Source organism: Mchenga conophoros, linkage group LG10 (assembly GCF_057382185.1).
Source record: "Mchenga conophoros isolate Kocher_MC1m ecotype Shallow Benthic linkage group LG10, M_conophoros_male_GT1.1, whole genome shotgun sequence".
Lineage (NCBI taxonomy): Eukaryota > Metazoa > Chordata > Actinopteri > Cichliformes > Cichlidae > Mchenga > Mchenga conophoros.
Window position 1 is genome coordinate 5,643,105 of NC_140535.1, and position 16,317 is coordinate 5,659,421.

Below are 16,317 nucleotides of genomic sequence, written 5' to 3' on the forward strand. Positions count from 1 at the left end.
CAGGTACTGACCAAACCTATACCCTGCCTGATCTGAGTTCCTGGCTGCAGATGAAATCCCAAGCGAAGCGCATCGCAGGTAGAGCTGCTTCACTCTATAGTCCTGAAGCTTATAAGCTGACAAAGAAAGACCAGCGTCTTCCCAATAAACCAAAGGAGAAATCTACAGCCTTCTTCCTGACTTCCCAGGAAACCCCCAGCGCAGAAGGGAGTTCTTTCCGACCAAAGACCTCATCCAGACCAAAACCATATTGCCCGCGCTGCGAGAATAAGGAGCATTTCCTGAACGCTTGTGTAGAGTTTAAGAAACTGACCACCGACCAGATGGTGAGGTGGTTAACTGATGAACAGCGGTGCTGGAAATGTGGAAGAACTCACCAGCCGGAGGTTTGCACCCTCAAACGACCTTGTAATACCTGCAGAGAACAACACCTGACTGTACTGCATGATGCTGTCCAGCAGATCCAGAAGAGTGTGCTCATGATGACTGCTCCGACTACAACAGTGTACTTGGATAGGCCGAACCGTTCCCCCAAGGTGATGCTGAAGGTTGTAAAGGTCTTGCTGTACAACAGGGACCAAACATTGGAGACTCATGCAATACTTGATGATGGCTCAGAACGAAGCATCATTTTACCACAAGCTGTTCGACGCTTAAAACTCACCCCAGAGCCCGAGACGCTTACCCTGCGGACTGTCCACCAAGAGCAAGAGGTAGTGCAGCTTCGTGGCGCCTCAGTCTCCTTCCAAGTGTCTTCCCCCTACAAACCTGGGGAGAAGTATCATATACAAAAGGCATTCACCGCCGATGCCCTTGGTCTCTCAGAACATTCCTATCCGGTGAGGATTCTCCAACGCCGCTATAAACACCTGCGTGACTTACCTCTGCCTTTGGTAGACCATGTTCAACCTCTGCTGCTTATCGGCTCTGACATGCCTCATCTCCTGGCCCCCACAGAACCAGTTCATCTGGGCCCGACAGGGGGACCCATCGCTGTCCATACCAAGCTTGGTTGGTCGCTCCAAGGTCCCATCAGTATCGACCAGACTCCTGCAACTGAGCAGCAGTGCCTGTTCACAACAACCGTTGTGCCAACCAGTGAGCTTTTCAGGAATGTTGAGCGTCTCTGGCAGATTGATACGCTCCCTTATGTGAGCGAGAAGCAGGTAACCCGATCAAAGCAAGATCAGCAAGCTCTGAACCTACTCCAGACATCCACTATCAGGGTCACTGTCGATGGGACACAGAGGTATGCCACACCACTGCTTCGTCGCGCCAACTCCGCCACGCTTCAAGCTCCTATGGAAGCAGTCTTGCCAAGTCTGCGCAGTACAGAGAGGAGACTTGTCAAAGACCCACAACGTGCCGAAGTGTATTGTCAGGAGATTCAGAAACTAGAGAAGTTGGGCTATGTAGCTGTGGTGCCACATGAGATAGCTAGAACCACTGCAGAATCCTGGTTCATACCTCACCACATGGTGCGACACAATAACAAGGACAGGATCGTCTTTAACTGCTCTTTCCAGTACGAAGGGAAGTCCCTCAACTCTATTCTCCTCCCTGGACCTGCCCTAGGTCCATCTTTGCTAGGAGTTCTTCTTCGGTTTCGACAGTATCCAGTTGCTGTGAGTGGCGACATCAAAGGTATGTTCCACCAGATACGCCTGTTGCCAGCAGACAAACCAGTGCTGCGCTTCCTCTGGCGGGACATGAAGAGGAATGAAGAGCCGAAGATCTATGAATGGCAAGTGCTACCATTTGGCACTACATGCAGTCCTTGCTGCGCCATCTATGCACTGCAGCAGCACGTCCGGGACACTTGTAGGTCCAATCATGACCTCGTCCATTGTGTAGAGCAGTCGTTCTATGTGGATAACTGTCTCCGCAGCACCCACTCCCAAGAGGAGGCTAAGGCCCTAGTCGACAGTCTGCGCCAGCTGCTTCACACCGGGGGCTTTGAGATACATCAATGGGCCAGCAACATCCCTGCTGTCATTGAACATCTTCCATCCAATGTCAGATCTGAGAGTAGTGATCTATGGCTCTCTCAGTCTAGCACGGACCTTTGGGAGCCAACTCTGGGATTGACATGGGATTGCCTTCGTGACTCCTTCAAATACAGACATCGACTGGGGGAGAGAACTGAACCCATACTGAGGAACGTCTACAAAAAACTTGCGTGTCAGTATGATCCGCTAGGTTATATAGTACCGTTCACCACACGGGCCAAGATTCTGGTACAGGATCTTTGGAAGGACCAGCTCGGCTGGGACGACCCGATCCAGCCACCTAGCCTTCGTGACAGATGGCTTGCCTGGGAAAAGGAGATTCCTGATCTTATCCAAATGGAAATCCCCAGATGTTATGCACCAGCGTCTGCTGATTCATCTGCCTCGAGCAGAGATCTCCACATCTTTTGCGACGCTTCCGAGAGAGCGTATGGGTCTGTCGCTTACCTACGGACAGAAACTGCTCAGAAGGAAGTCTATGTTGCCTTTGTAATGGCTAGATCCCGAGTGGCCCCAAAGAAACAGTTGTCCATGCCACGGTTGGAGCTAAGTGCCGCTCTCACTGGTGCACAACCAGCTGGTCTCCTTCAAGCTGAGCTCACGCTGCCCATTCGGAAGGTTGTTCTCTGGTCGGACTCTACTACCGTCCTCCACTGGATCAAGTCAGAATCTTGCAGCTATAAAGTTTTTGTGGGCACGCGGGTGGCAGAGATCCAGAGTCTTACAGATGGGAGTACCTGGAGATATGTGGATAGCGTGAATAACCCTGCCGATGACATTACCCGGGGCAAGACCTTAAAGGAGCTGTCACGACCACACCGGTGGCACCAAGGCCCTGAGTTTTTACGTCAATCCGAGGAACATTGGCCGACCAGCCCATCAGTATATCCAGAGCCAGAGGATGGTGAGCTGAAGAAATCATATTTCTGTGGACAGGTTAGGGTTAACTCCTGCCCTCAACTTCCTGAAATCAGCATGTTCTCTACCTGGAAGGATCTCATGAAGACAACAGCGCGGTCCCTACATGGGGCGGCTGACCCAAATTCAAGCTCGCACAGTGAAGCAGATGATTACATCAAAGCCGAGAAACTCCTCCTGATGAAGGCCCAGTCAGAGTCATTCCCAGATGAGGCCAATGCACTCAGGTCTGGCAGACCATTGCCAACCAACAGCCGTTTGAACTCCTTATCACCCGAATATGATAAGGATACGGAACTCATCAGAGTTGGTGGAAGGTTACGAAGAGTTGAGCAGCTGGAGCTAGACACGATCCACCCGATCACCTTCTCTCACCCCAACCGGTCGCAGCAGATGGCCGCCCCTCCCTGAGCCTGGTTCTGCCGGAGGTTTCTTCCTGTTAAAAGGGAGTTTTTCCTTCCCACTGTCGCCAAAGTGCTTGCTCATAGGGGGTCATATGATTGTTGGGTTTTTCTCTGTATCTATGAAGCGCCTTGAGGCGACTTTTGTTGTGATTTGGCGCTATATAAATAAAATTGAATTGAATTGAATTGAATTGAATTGAATCATACTGGACCCAAAACATCCTCTGACTAAGCTCATCATCCAAGATTTTGATGAGACCCTCCTTCATCCTGGACCAGAAAGAGTGTTGGCTGAACTACGTCGCCGGTTCTGGATCCTCCGGGGGAGGGAAGCAGTCAGACGGTATCAGAGGGACTGCAGGCAGTGTCAGGCTTGGCGTGCCAATCCATCCATCCCAAAGATGGCAGATCTGCCACCAGCTCGTCTGCGTCTGTATAAACCACCCTTTTACTCGACTGGAGTCGATTGTTTTGGACCCTTTACCGTGAAAATTGGACGTCGAACAGAGAAGCGTTGGGGCATAGTCTTCAAATGCATGACGACCCGCTGTGTGCATCTAGACCTCCTCGAGAGCCTTGACACTGACTCCTTTCTCTTGTCGTTAAGGCGCTTTATTGCCAGAAGAGGCAAACCCTTTGAGCTCCTGTGTGACAATGGGACAAATTTTGTCGGTGGAGCCCGAGAGCTCCATGAGGCCTTTGAGACCATGGCGCCTCAGTTGAGGGAGCGTTTGGCAGAGCAGCAGATTGCTTTCCGTTTCAACCCTCCCAGTGCTCCTCACTTCGGTGGTGCCTGGGAGAGAGAGGTCAGGTCCGTAAAAACCGCTCTTAAGGTCGTACTCAAGGAGCAGACGGTCCCTGAAACTGTGCTTCGTACAGTCTTTGTGGAAGTGGAAGGCATCGTACATGCTAAGCCTCTCGGCTACGTCTCATCAGACATAGCAGATCCAGACCCCATCACACCTAACATCCTGCTGATGGGACGCTATGATGCATCACTCCCTCAAGTGGTTTACGATCCCAGTAACCTTATTGGGAGTCGGAGATGGAGACATAGTCAAGTTCTTGTCGACCATTTCTGGTCCCGATTCATCCGTCACTACCTGCCTAACTTGCAAGAGAGACAGAAGTGGCAGAAGGATTCGGAGTGCCTCAAACCGGACCAAGTGGTGCTCATAGTTGATCCTCAGCTCCCAAGAGCTTTATGGCCTGTTGGTAAGGTAGCGACTACTTACCCTGGAGCTGATGGACGCATCCGGACTGCTGCCGTTAAGGTCGAAGATCGAACGTATATTCGACCGGTAGCCCGCTTGGTCTCACTCCCTATGCTTGAAGATGATAAGGATCCACGTACCTGAGTGGCTTTCTACCTTGGATTCGACTGTCTGTGCAGACAGTCGGGGGCGGCTGTATTAGAAAGCCCACTGTTTACACATTATTTGCTTGGTTGAAGTGTAGTGGTTTGTTTATAGATAGTGTTTGCGCTGCGGAAATTGATATGTCCTACGTCATTGAACTCACCATATCTATGCTGACGCTCCTTGAATGCACCACTCTGTGCCGTGTGCTGCTAGTCTGCCTTGTAGCTGCTGATAGCCAGCATTGCTCCTTGTGTCCTCTCATCAGCATTTCGTGGGTTTTGGTTTATTGCTGTGTGTGAATGCCGGAAGGTGGGTTCTGTTTACATGATGTTCCGTATGTCAGATGCTATTGTGTGTATTTGTTCCCTCGTGACTATGCTAATGTTATCTTATGCTAATGCGCTAAGACGCTATGTAAGCTACTAAGCTAGTTAATGCTAATTATAAATCTTGTGTAATTATTGAAGTTGTTATAGATGTGAGTGTTGAATACAGTTCCTTGTGCTATCTCTGTGCTAGAATAATGTCTGGGCATGTTGAATGTTTTATGTGTGCTGTACTGATAGTTGCTTTATGTATCGTTACTACAGACCACAGCTGAATAAATCTCCTAAACTTGGAAGCTGCCTCCGTGTTCTTTAACCGGAACACACCCACCATACCTTGCCGCTCTAAATCAAATCAGCTAAACTCCCGGAGACAACATTCTCTCCATTTTAGCAAGAATACACTTGTGTATATATATATATATATATATATATATATATATATATATATATATATATATATATATATGAGTGTTTGTGTATTAATACAAAAACAATAGACATATGAATTCGATTGTGTAATTTAAGTGATCTAGGTAGCTCTGTTTTGGAAGTTCAGTTAACGCTAGAAATGTGTTTTGGAGTTTGTACGTGTTTCGTCTCTAGGGGCCCCCATAAATATTTATATATAAACATACATAAAGAGAACCACGTTTTTTTACATTACTAATTCCTTTTGTGCAGAATTTTATATTGTTGTTGATAATTAATTAATTAAAGCAACAAATCAACCTGAAGATCCGGTTGGGAGCCGAAAGAGCCAGCTCTTTTTAGTGATCCGAGCCGAAAGAGCCGGTTCTCTAAAAAGAGCCGGAAATCCCATCACTACTATCAACAGGTCCAATCTAGTGAAACAGACAAATTGATTTCAGATTAGCAGCTATGTGAATATCAGAAAGTAATCTAATTAACAAGCTGTTTTGCCAAAACTCCACGTTCATTTTTTCATTAATATTTTGAATTCGCCTTGTAGATATTGACAGTTAACCCTGTCACACGCTCCTCAAGCCTTTTAATTCATCTGCCTTTTTTAAAAATTATTAATATTGTAATATTGTTATTATTACTAAAAACATATCCTTTATATTTTATGATGCTAGATGTTATGCTGAATAGCATTTCAAATGAGCTCTATCATAAACACATTAATCCCTATAACAGTAATGCAGAATGATTATCTTTACTTTTGATATTTCTTTTGCACAATTTTCCATTAGCATAGTTTTATGTGTGGTGAGTTGTGTTTTATTGCTTCTTCTTATTGCTTCAAAGGGAATGGTTAAAAAAATTCCACACCACTTATAGCAAATCAGGCAAAACAATGGTATGAGTCTGGAGAATTTTTCTGTCATAAGAACTGCACAGTCATGAAGACATCTAAAATTTGATTTTTGTCACACTGGTTCAATAGCATCTACATTGTTGTATATTATACATATTACTTGAAGGTTACTACTGGAGGTAATTTAATTAATTTAGTAATTATGGCAGATAGCTGAATAATTGTAGGAAGTTCAAATTTGGATAGAGAAGATGACAGTTGAGTAGGAGGAAAAAAATGCAGATAGAACAACTGACCATATCACAAGAAGAGGGCAATTGTTGATGAAAATTCACAATCTTGGTATAAAAAAAGTCCATAAATTTGTTACAGGCTGCAGCAGAGTGTGTATGTGTGGCTAAGGTATCTGGAGGTTTAACAATATTGTGTAATGTAGAAAACAAAGTGCAACTGTTTCCTTCAATTTTCTTCGATTCAATAATCGAAGTGTAGTAAGCATGACAGCATGACAAATAGCGTCTTTATAATGTTGTGTATGACTGAGAAACATGTCCTTTTGAATAGTAAGTCCCGTTTTCCTGAAGAGACGTTCCAGGCAGCCAAGGTATCTAAGAGGTTGATAAGTCCTTTGTTATAATGAGGTACCAGGTTGTGGTGGGGCGTGGTCTGCGGTGCAGTGCGGACGCACCTGCACGGCATCTGCAATCACGCCCGCCGTGCTAAAACACAGGGACTCGGGTTGGTGTGGGGTTGTGGTGGTGTGATGCAAATGTTAAATAAAGATGGCTCAAACATCCATATATTAGTGGTAAATGGTAAACGGACTGGTTCTTATATAGTGCTTTTCTACTCTTCTGAGCACTCAAAGCGCTTTGCACAACTTGTGCATTCACCCATTCACACCCATTCACACAAGCACATTGTTCTAAGTGCTTTCTAAGAAGCATTCACACACATTCATACTCCGATGGATGCATCGGAGAGCAATTTGGGGTTAATATCTTACCCAAGGATATTTGGCATGCAGACTAGGGGAAGCCAGGAATCGAACTACCAACCTTCCGATCAGTGGATGACCTGCGCTACCGCCTGAGCTACAGCCACCCCCTATTAGTGTTAACTTATCAACTATTGGGGCAATGCCACGTAATGTGTCCAAAGGGATAGCTCAGTAGGTAGAGTGGTGGCCCCATGATCGGAAGGTCGGGGTTCGACTCCACTGAACGGCTACCCTGAGGTACCCCTGAGCAAGGTACCGTCCCTACACACTGCTCCCCGGGCGCTGCACTGGTGGCTGCCCACTGCTTCACTGGGTGAATGGGTTAAATGCAGAGGAACTATTTCCCTATGGGGACACTTTACACTTTACACTTTAAATACACTAGTCCAGATAAAGAGCCATCAGATTTGGCTGCATCAGGTCACAAAGTTCTCTTAGGTTCTGGGGTCTTATTTGACACCCTAGGAAAACGTTCAAGTCTCTCAAGGAGTGACTTCTAAATTGCCTCTGGAATGCTATAACGTTCTGTAGCCGTGTCCAAACTTGCCGTTGGCCCTCTGCTGAATTGTTGAGATGGATAGAGTGTATACGTTTGGCGTTTTTGGACAACTCTTCTCCTAGCCACTGGGTGAGCACATCTAACTTTTCTCTAGGCTTTAAACTTAATCCTTCAATAGCATTACAAAAGAAAGCTCTCCATGCCCAGTAGTTCTCTGCTCTGTCTGTAAACTTTGTTAGACCATCTGCAACTAAGTTGCTTTTTGCCAGAAATTTAGCAAGATTATCAAAGACACTGTTCCAATTGTTGTATGTTTCTAATTGTAAAAAATGTTTGCACATGTCAGCTCACACATGATATTTTGTGTCTTGTTTACAGTTTAACGATTCATTCTTTCATTAAATCCATACCATGCATCAAATGGAATAAATCTTGCAGAAAGGAACAACGGTGTGTTTTTTTTCTTTGCAAGATGATGGTTATTTACCTGCCTAGTTAAATGTGAGGGATTAAATGTGTGTAGATTTGAAAATGGTAATTGCACATGTACCTACACAAGGGTTGTTTTACTCAATGTGGTCCTCCGATTGAACTTATGGAGAGAACGTGATCTGACCTTGAACCAACCAAACTTACTATAGAGCTTCAAAATACACAAACTGTAGCATTGAGCTGTAGAACAATAGCCATAGCCATAGAACAATGATAGAAGCTTGTAGATGAAGACTAGGGGAAGGGCAATATGGACGATAGATGACCTCCGCAGAGCCACATATTTCCAACAAATCTTAAATTCATAAAATTATATAGAGAAATACAACGCTTATGGAGCATATCTTGAAGGGTCATTTTTGTCTGGCTATGCTTTTGTATGCATTATGGCCCCTCATTCAAATAAATGTCACATCACTTGAAATATAACATCACATTTCTTGAAGATACTGCATCCAAGATTACCCACTCCCAGATTACCTTTTTCATGTGGAGGCAGCTTTGTTTTTTATGTATTAAATAGCAGTCCTTTATTATCTTTTATCCTTTTTTGTAAATATCTCATCTTATCTTTTTATCTTTATATTTTAATCTACTCTGATTATTTCATAAAAAGAAAAAAGAACTGGGGATAGAAGATTCAAAGTGAGGAAATACAAACCCCACGGAGCTACAACTGAGTGCTGTTGATCGGCAGAGGTATCAGCCAATTATGGATGAGCAGAGGCTGCTGTCCTCCCCCCCCCTCTTCACCCAGTCTTGTAGAGTAGTGATCCTTGTATGCGCTGTAGTATGAGGAAGAGGGGGAGAGCGATCATTGCTTGAAGAACCAGCCTCTCTCTCTTTCTCTCTCTCTCACTGCCTCCCTACATGAGGGCGCCAACTAGTATTTGCAGTGAATCTTCAGTACAACCTGCAAATGGGGATGAAAAGCTATTCTGGCTGACAGTCAAAGAAAAGGCAGAGGGGAAAAAAAGCAAAGTGGGCAGCTTTCTGAAAGCTTTGTTGTCGGAAGATACAAAAAGAGTGTCTACATAAGAACCAAAGAGATCAGAATCAGCGCTGTTTGGGAAGCATGTATAATTCGGTATGCTTCATCATCCTGTCATGGGTGTTTGCTGCGCTTGTGTTCCCAGGTAAGGCACCTTCTTTTTCTCCAGTTTTCCGTATGTCTTTACATGCTGCTGTTTTTTATGTGGCTTTCCTATTCCTGTCAACACACAGGTGTCCACTGTTCAGTCATAGCCCCTTTCTCTCTTGCTTTCTTACTCATCTTTGTCAATAAATTCTGTCAGTAAAACTTTTTGTAAGGTTTTTTTATGTGGAAGTCTAAAGATCAGAAATTTAGAAAAAAAATTCCTGCATTCCTTCAAGAATACTCATGCACAAAGAGCGAAAAAGTTCCCTCCACCACAGACACTTATGATTCTTTACACGTATAAGACTGAGTTGAACAGAGAATTTTTTTTACACTCACCAATAAAATTACATTTTTTGTGTTTGTTTTTTATATTTGTTCAGCTGAAATAATTAGTACATCCAAAGAATGTATGCAGACGTCAATATTTTTAATGTTTGGAGATGTTTGGAGTGGATCTGCAGTATTATTAGACTGCAGAAGTTGTTGTTGTCTTAGAGTGTCTTAAATAGCTGCAGGGGTATTAGGCAAACATGTAGTTTTTTAGTGCGTTGACACATGACACTTTCCTGTCAGCGAACCCTGGACATGGTCCCACTGACTGAACTTCCTTGTGATGTCAGGAAACGTGATGTAGTAAAATTATGTTAAATCAGCCTGACATCTCAAAATGCAAATATGCTCCCAAAGCACCTGTAGTGAGAGAAATGTTTTTCCCCCCTCAAAGGGATTATGTGAACTGGATTATGCGAGGTATTTGACAGGGGAAATATGTGATATATGACTAAGTGCATTTGCATTTTATTAAGAAAAAAAATCATTTTAGGTTCTACAACATTTTAAAGAAACCTCTCTCTGGCACACCAGAATAATCAGAATGCATTTCTTTAAATAGAAGAATCACATTACAGTTATTCATCAAATATTACTGTCACTGGCTTTACATTAGCTTTTAAAAAAGATTAAAAAAATTTTTTTTAAACCATAGCTGAATGAAATCTGTATCTCTGTTTGTCCAGGCTCTTTGCATCCTTGTTTCCGATGCTGCCTCCCCAGCACACTGCAGAATAAAAAAGCAGATTTGCCACCACAGACCATAGAACATATGCAGCAATTTACTGCAGATGTCAAGAGATCTTAAATGGTAGATGCAAATAGCATGAGAAAAGGTTTATGTCAGAATGTTAGTTGAGATAAAAGGGCAGAGATTTCTTTCACTGTGATATGTTTTAATCAATATCTATTTTTAGATTTCATCTGACAGGCACTGCTCGCCTCACTTGCCCTGATGTTAATTGGATTATTGTGTATGTGGAAATAATGTAATACATAAACAAACAAGCAACAACAAAAACAACAACAAAAAGTGTGTGTGTGTGTGTATGTGTGTGTGTGTGTGTGTGCGTGTGTTAAAAAGATACAAATATAAATATAAAAAAAATACATCATTGCTGATATGATATAGCTTTACTGGATAGTGCATAAAAAACAACAACAACAAAAAACTCATCCCACAAACGCCCCCCACCATACTTCTTTCCCCACTTTATTCATCCAGAGCTGGGTTTTGCTGAATATACATGTCTTTTTAAAGTATTGCCCTGGTTCAATTTCATATGTATTCTCTACATACCCGTATCAGAATCAGCTATTTGACTGTCAGTATTGATAGAGACAGCTATGTTGAATTTGAAAAGTGTTGTGTTGTTGTGTTTTGGTCAGAAAATTGTTTACAGAATTTATGGTATGTGTGTGTGTGTCACTGTGACTGTGTGAGAGAGGATAGTGTTACATTATTAATATGCCTTGCTGAAAAACTCATTCTGTTGCTGGCTTTGTTTACTTTTTTTTTTTTTTTTGGCTGAAACTATCTGGAACGTCACTCTCTGAGCCTGTGATGACTATCTTTGCATTTAGATTGAGCGAAAAACTGCAAATTCTGTCTCGAATTCACCAAAGATCTAAAACCGTTTCTCAAACTCACACAGCAATCCTGAAATCTCTTCTTTATACTATTTCATGTCATCATTAATCCCTTTTACACATACCTTTCTTAGGCAAGGGAAATGTACAGGGTCACCACTTGACAGCTGTGTCTCCCACAAAGTCAGTGTGGCGGGGCGCCACTGCAGGGTAGGTGAACGCACCTGCCGGGCATCCACAATCACGTCTCCCCGGGACAAAAGACTAAATGGGGTTCTATCATGTTGTTGTTGTTGTTTTTGGTATATGGCTGGCAGCTGGAATGCTGCAGCTGAGTTGTGTGAACAAGCAACCAGGCTGCAAAGCATGAACGTGCACCCGGGTCTACTGTGGGTTTGTTACAGTCACCTTCAGTTTGAATGTCATGTATGCTCTCATAAACTGTGTGACAACTTTTTTGCGGCCTTGGAACATTTTCTTCAGAATATTCAAGTGCTCTGTAATATCCATCAGAAATGCAAGATCCTGCAGCCATTCCTGACGCTGTAATTCCATCACTTGATTTCCTTTTTTTCTCCATGAATTGTCCGATTTCCTCCGACTTTTATGAACTTTTACTTTCAAAATTTATCCAGCAGACTGGCCCACGGGCTGTATGTTTGGACACCTCTGCCACAGACCGACCAGAATGTCCTAAAAAATGTCACAAGAAGCAGCTTGATCAACTAATTTTTAATTTAATATAGCTCTATTAAGAAACACGTTTGCTTTTAACTCAATGTGATTAACTGTGTAGATCAGTGACCCAGCATTTTGAGTGGTTTTTGTATTTTAATTCCTATTTTGCTGTAGTAGAGAAATGTTAAGTTCTAGTGTTTACTGTTAGCATGTCTTAGTTATGTTTTAGGTTATCCCATCATGCGTGTTTGCTTGTTTATGTGTCATTCCCTGTTTCCTGTGTAGGTCTGTCTTGTCCTCTGTGTATGTCTCTTAAATTATGCTTGTGTCTCCCTCTGTCTCGTCTCCCTTGTGATTTACATAATCTTCCACGTCTACCCTGCTTCATGTACTTTCTCCCCAGCCCGTCATGTGTCTCCTCCCGTTGTCTTCCAAGTCCATCTAGTTTCCCTGAGTGTTCTTTCTTCCCGTTCCCTGTGTCATGTTGTGTGAATTAGTCTGTGTCTTGGTATTTCCTGTTATACTTTGACAGTGTCCCGTCCTCTGTTCAGTCTGTGTAGTTTTGCTTCCTCTGTGTTGTCAGGTCAACTCATTCCACCTTTGTCCGGCGTGTGTGTCCACTCTCCCTAATTACTCTTGCTTATATTGTTTCTGTTTTCTGCTGTCCTTTGTCAGGTGTTGTATTATCCCAGTGTCTCCCGCGTAATGGTCTACTTCCCTCGTCTTGGTTTCCTTGCATTTTGTGTGTTTGTTTTGCTTTAGTTTTCCCAATTTAGTCAATTAGTCTAGTCTTGGTTTCACATTTTGAATGTTATTGCGCGTCTCCCTCTTCTAAGTCCCTGTTAGTAAATTAATTAACTGATCACCATATATTGATTTTATGTCTTACAAAAACGTGGTTACAGCAGGATGACTATGTTAGTTTCAATGAATCAACACCCAAAAGATTGAAAACCTCAACACAAATTTAATATATTATTAGACTCAATTGGCTTCTCTCAAAATGTAAAAGAATTAACTCCTAAAGCTGTTTTTGTGGTTTAAATTACATATAATAGACTCTAATTTGTTCTTGATAATGGCTAGCCCCCTTCACACAGTAAGGTTAATTATGGAGTTCCACAGGGTTCATAGCAAGGACCAAGTCTGTCTAGACTATACATGCTTCCCTTAAGGATATGTCATTTATCATGCATATTAAACAAATATGTGGGACTGCTTTCTTCCATTTTGCAATATCTCTAAGATTAGAAACATCTGCCTCGGAGTGAGGCTGAAAAATTAGTTTAAGCATTTATTACTTCTTGGATGGACTACTATAATTTATTATGTCCTAAAACTTTATTTGACCCTAACCCTACTGACAGGGACAACAAAGAGAGATTTTGGAGACAGACACCCGCTCAACCTTTAAGATTAAGCTTAAAGCTTTCCTTTTTTACAAAGCACATAGCTTGGGCTGGATCCGGTGACCCTGAAGCCTCCCTCAGTTACACTGCAATAGTCCTGTCTTCCCCCCTCACCCCAAACAGTCATTGCAAGAACGTTTTCTTTAGTCAACATTAGTTTTCTATGTTACAACTGCACATTTTTAATTGTTAAATTAACATGATTCTTACACGGATTTTTTGTTTTTCATTTATGTCAAGGCTTTTTATATTGAATTAATGAGATAATTAGAAGTATTTATGTTTACATATCAATTTATTTTTAGTTTATTAAGTTGCCTTATGATGAACCAATATAATTGTTGCCTTTAAATAAATATATTATATATTATATTATTATATCAGAACCACTGTTTGCATTACATGTTTAGGTTGTAGTTTGACATTAATTATAATTAGTTCAATTAGTACTGTTGATTATATAAAAAATATTAATTACAAGCGCCTTTGAAACAGTACTTTGTTAACCAAGTATCTGTATTTTGTGAGTGTTGCAGATTTACAAATGTGAACACAGAACATGTGGCTAGTTCTCTGAGAGACTCTCTCTCCATTCCGTTACGTATTGCATATGTACGCAGTGTTGCCAACTTAGCGACTTTGTCGCTATATTTAGCGAGTTTTCAGACCCCTTTTTTTAGAAAAAAAGTCGCTAAAAAATGACGTGAAAGTGCGTATCGCTTTTACTCTCAACAAGCAGCGGGTGCTGTAACGCAGTCAGTTCTTCTTTTACTCTTATGCTATTTTGTGGATCACAAGGTTTAAAACTACTTATAAACACACACACACAAAGTAACTCCACCAGAGTGCCTATTTCGGGTCACTTTTGCCAGTCCAAGCCCGGGTAAAGGAGCAGGGTTGGAATTGTGACATTAAAAAAACAATAATTGCTAAAAGAAATTTAATTTGTAGTTCTAAATAAACTCTAAATGCATTTAGGACGTTTTTTACTCACTTTATGTCTCTTCCACGATGTTATTTCTCTCTCCAACAACATAGGTTACAATTAGATTAGCATGACCAATTATGCAAATTAGGCGATGACGTCATTTGGCGACTTCTAGCGACTTTTAGGATAGCGATTTTCCTTACTGAGGAGTTGGCAACACTGTATGTACGGGGAATGTATATCCAGTAAAGGTCGATCAATGACCATGTTGTCACATCAAAAATGGCCCCTTGACAATGCCAAACGGGGTGGAGTGGGCACGCACTCCAGAGGGAAGGGGAGCCCTGTAGAGGGATTAACTTGCTGAATGGCCTTTAAAACCCAGTGGGACAACCAAGACCAAGACAGGGGTCTTCCCTGGATACCAGAGGACAATAAACAGCTGGTCTTTCCTCCTAATCAGCCTGATGTATGCCGCCAAGGCACAACTGGGGCACAGGGGTGCCTGCCACTGAGCCACCTACCAGTCCAAGCCCTTAAGGGAAGCCGATCGTAGCTCAACTGACTGGGATAGGTGGAACTGGGACAGGGCTTTTGGCAGAGGAGCTGCGTTGGGCCGGAAGACCATCCCTTTCCTGTCTGTCAAAAATCCCTGTAGCCTTATGGGTTCCAACCCCTGGACCGCGCACCAGGAAGTAAACAGTCCCCAGCCCCACTGAATGGTTGGCGAGACTCGTGCATTGTACAGGCGACTGGGGCAGGCAGCCCTAATGCGTGGAGCTTCTCCCTCTCAGGGATAAGGCCATCAGCTGGAGCTCTGCAGGGAAGGGGTGGAACAGTGACTCACTCAGAGATAGACAGTAACGTGTTACTGTAAACCCTTTACTTTTTTCAAGTAACGAGTAATGTAAGGGATTACTATAGCAAAAAAAGTAGTTAGATTACTATTGCTTTCCCATAAGCAAGCTGCGTTACTGCGTTAATAAAATGTCGTGATTTTGTTTGTGAGAGTGTCTCATGACAATGACATAAGAATGTGCAATTTCGTGGCAGCAACAAACGTGTGTAGATCAACAATGGCTAATAATAACAATAATATGTAGTGTGGGAGAGAGTACGACTATCAGGGTCTGGGAAACACAAAGCCTTCACACTCGCGCCACTCCTCGTCCACACAAACTCCACATCAAGCATCTCCTCTAACGCTCAGGAGTCCAGGGTCACGGTACAAGATAGTTGCAGGAAACCTATTCAAAGAAACGAGGGTTACAATGAGAAACGACTGAATTCTGCAGAGCCGGGCAATACTAACTGGAGTTGCTCAATATTCCAGCGACGAGTTGCTCAGCGCCCCTGCCTTAAGAAGAGCCAGCAAAAAAATGCAGAATTGCAGGTGATCAGCTGCAGGTGCTGGGGCCAAGGGTGGGAGCTCAATCTGAGCCAGGCAGAGAGACAGGAGAGAAGGAGAGCAAATCGAGCTGGAGAAGGGAGAGAAAAGACAGAGCAAAAACAAAAACATTTGTGGCCACACTGGGCCAGGCACAAGGACCATAACAGTTTTAGTCTGTAAAAAGTGACAAAAACATTAGTGTCTGCTGTACACTCTACGTGGGAAGAAAACTTCTTTCTACAGCAAAAAATGAAACTTCAAATCTGAGCAGGCTGAAAGGTTTATTGCTTTATTACGTATCCAAGGAGGTCCCTCTGTCCAAAAGCAGCGGGATGGCTGAAAATCAGGGCATGTGGGGCCAGAGGGGCCACCAGGCCTTCTCCGTCTGTGTGTTTACTCCCTGGAGGCAAAGAGACCGTCCTCGCCCTCTGGAAGTAGGGCCAGATCTTGTCGACCACTTGCTACCCTGAGCTCAGAGCCATTTCCGTGCCAGGGCCCTCAACATCTCATGTTGAGAGGGGCTTAACGGAAGCGGAGCAAGGTCACCCCTGTCCCACTGC

General features: G+C 43.2%; 1 protein-coding gene across 1 annotated transcript in view; it reads left to right on the top strand.

Annotated features, from left to right (window-relative positions):
* Positions 1–9,152: 9,152 nt before the first annotated feature.
* The window catches only part of opcml (opioid binding protein/cell adhesion molecule-like), a 449,624-nt gene continuing 442,459 nt past the window's right edge, over positions 9,153–16,317 (top strand). The window contains exon 1 of the mRNA XM_085288302.1: positions 9,153–9,427. Coding sequence (XP_085144428.1) covers positions 9,367–9,427 — 61 coding nt within the window. The 5' untranslated portion in view covers positions 9,153–9,366. The remainder of the gene's footprint in view (positions 9,428–16,317) is intronic.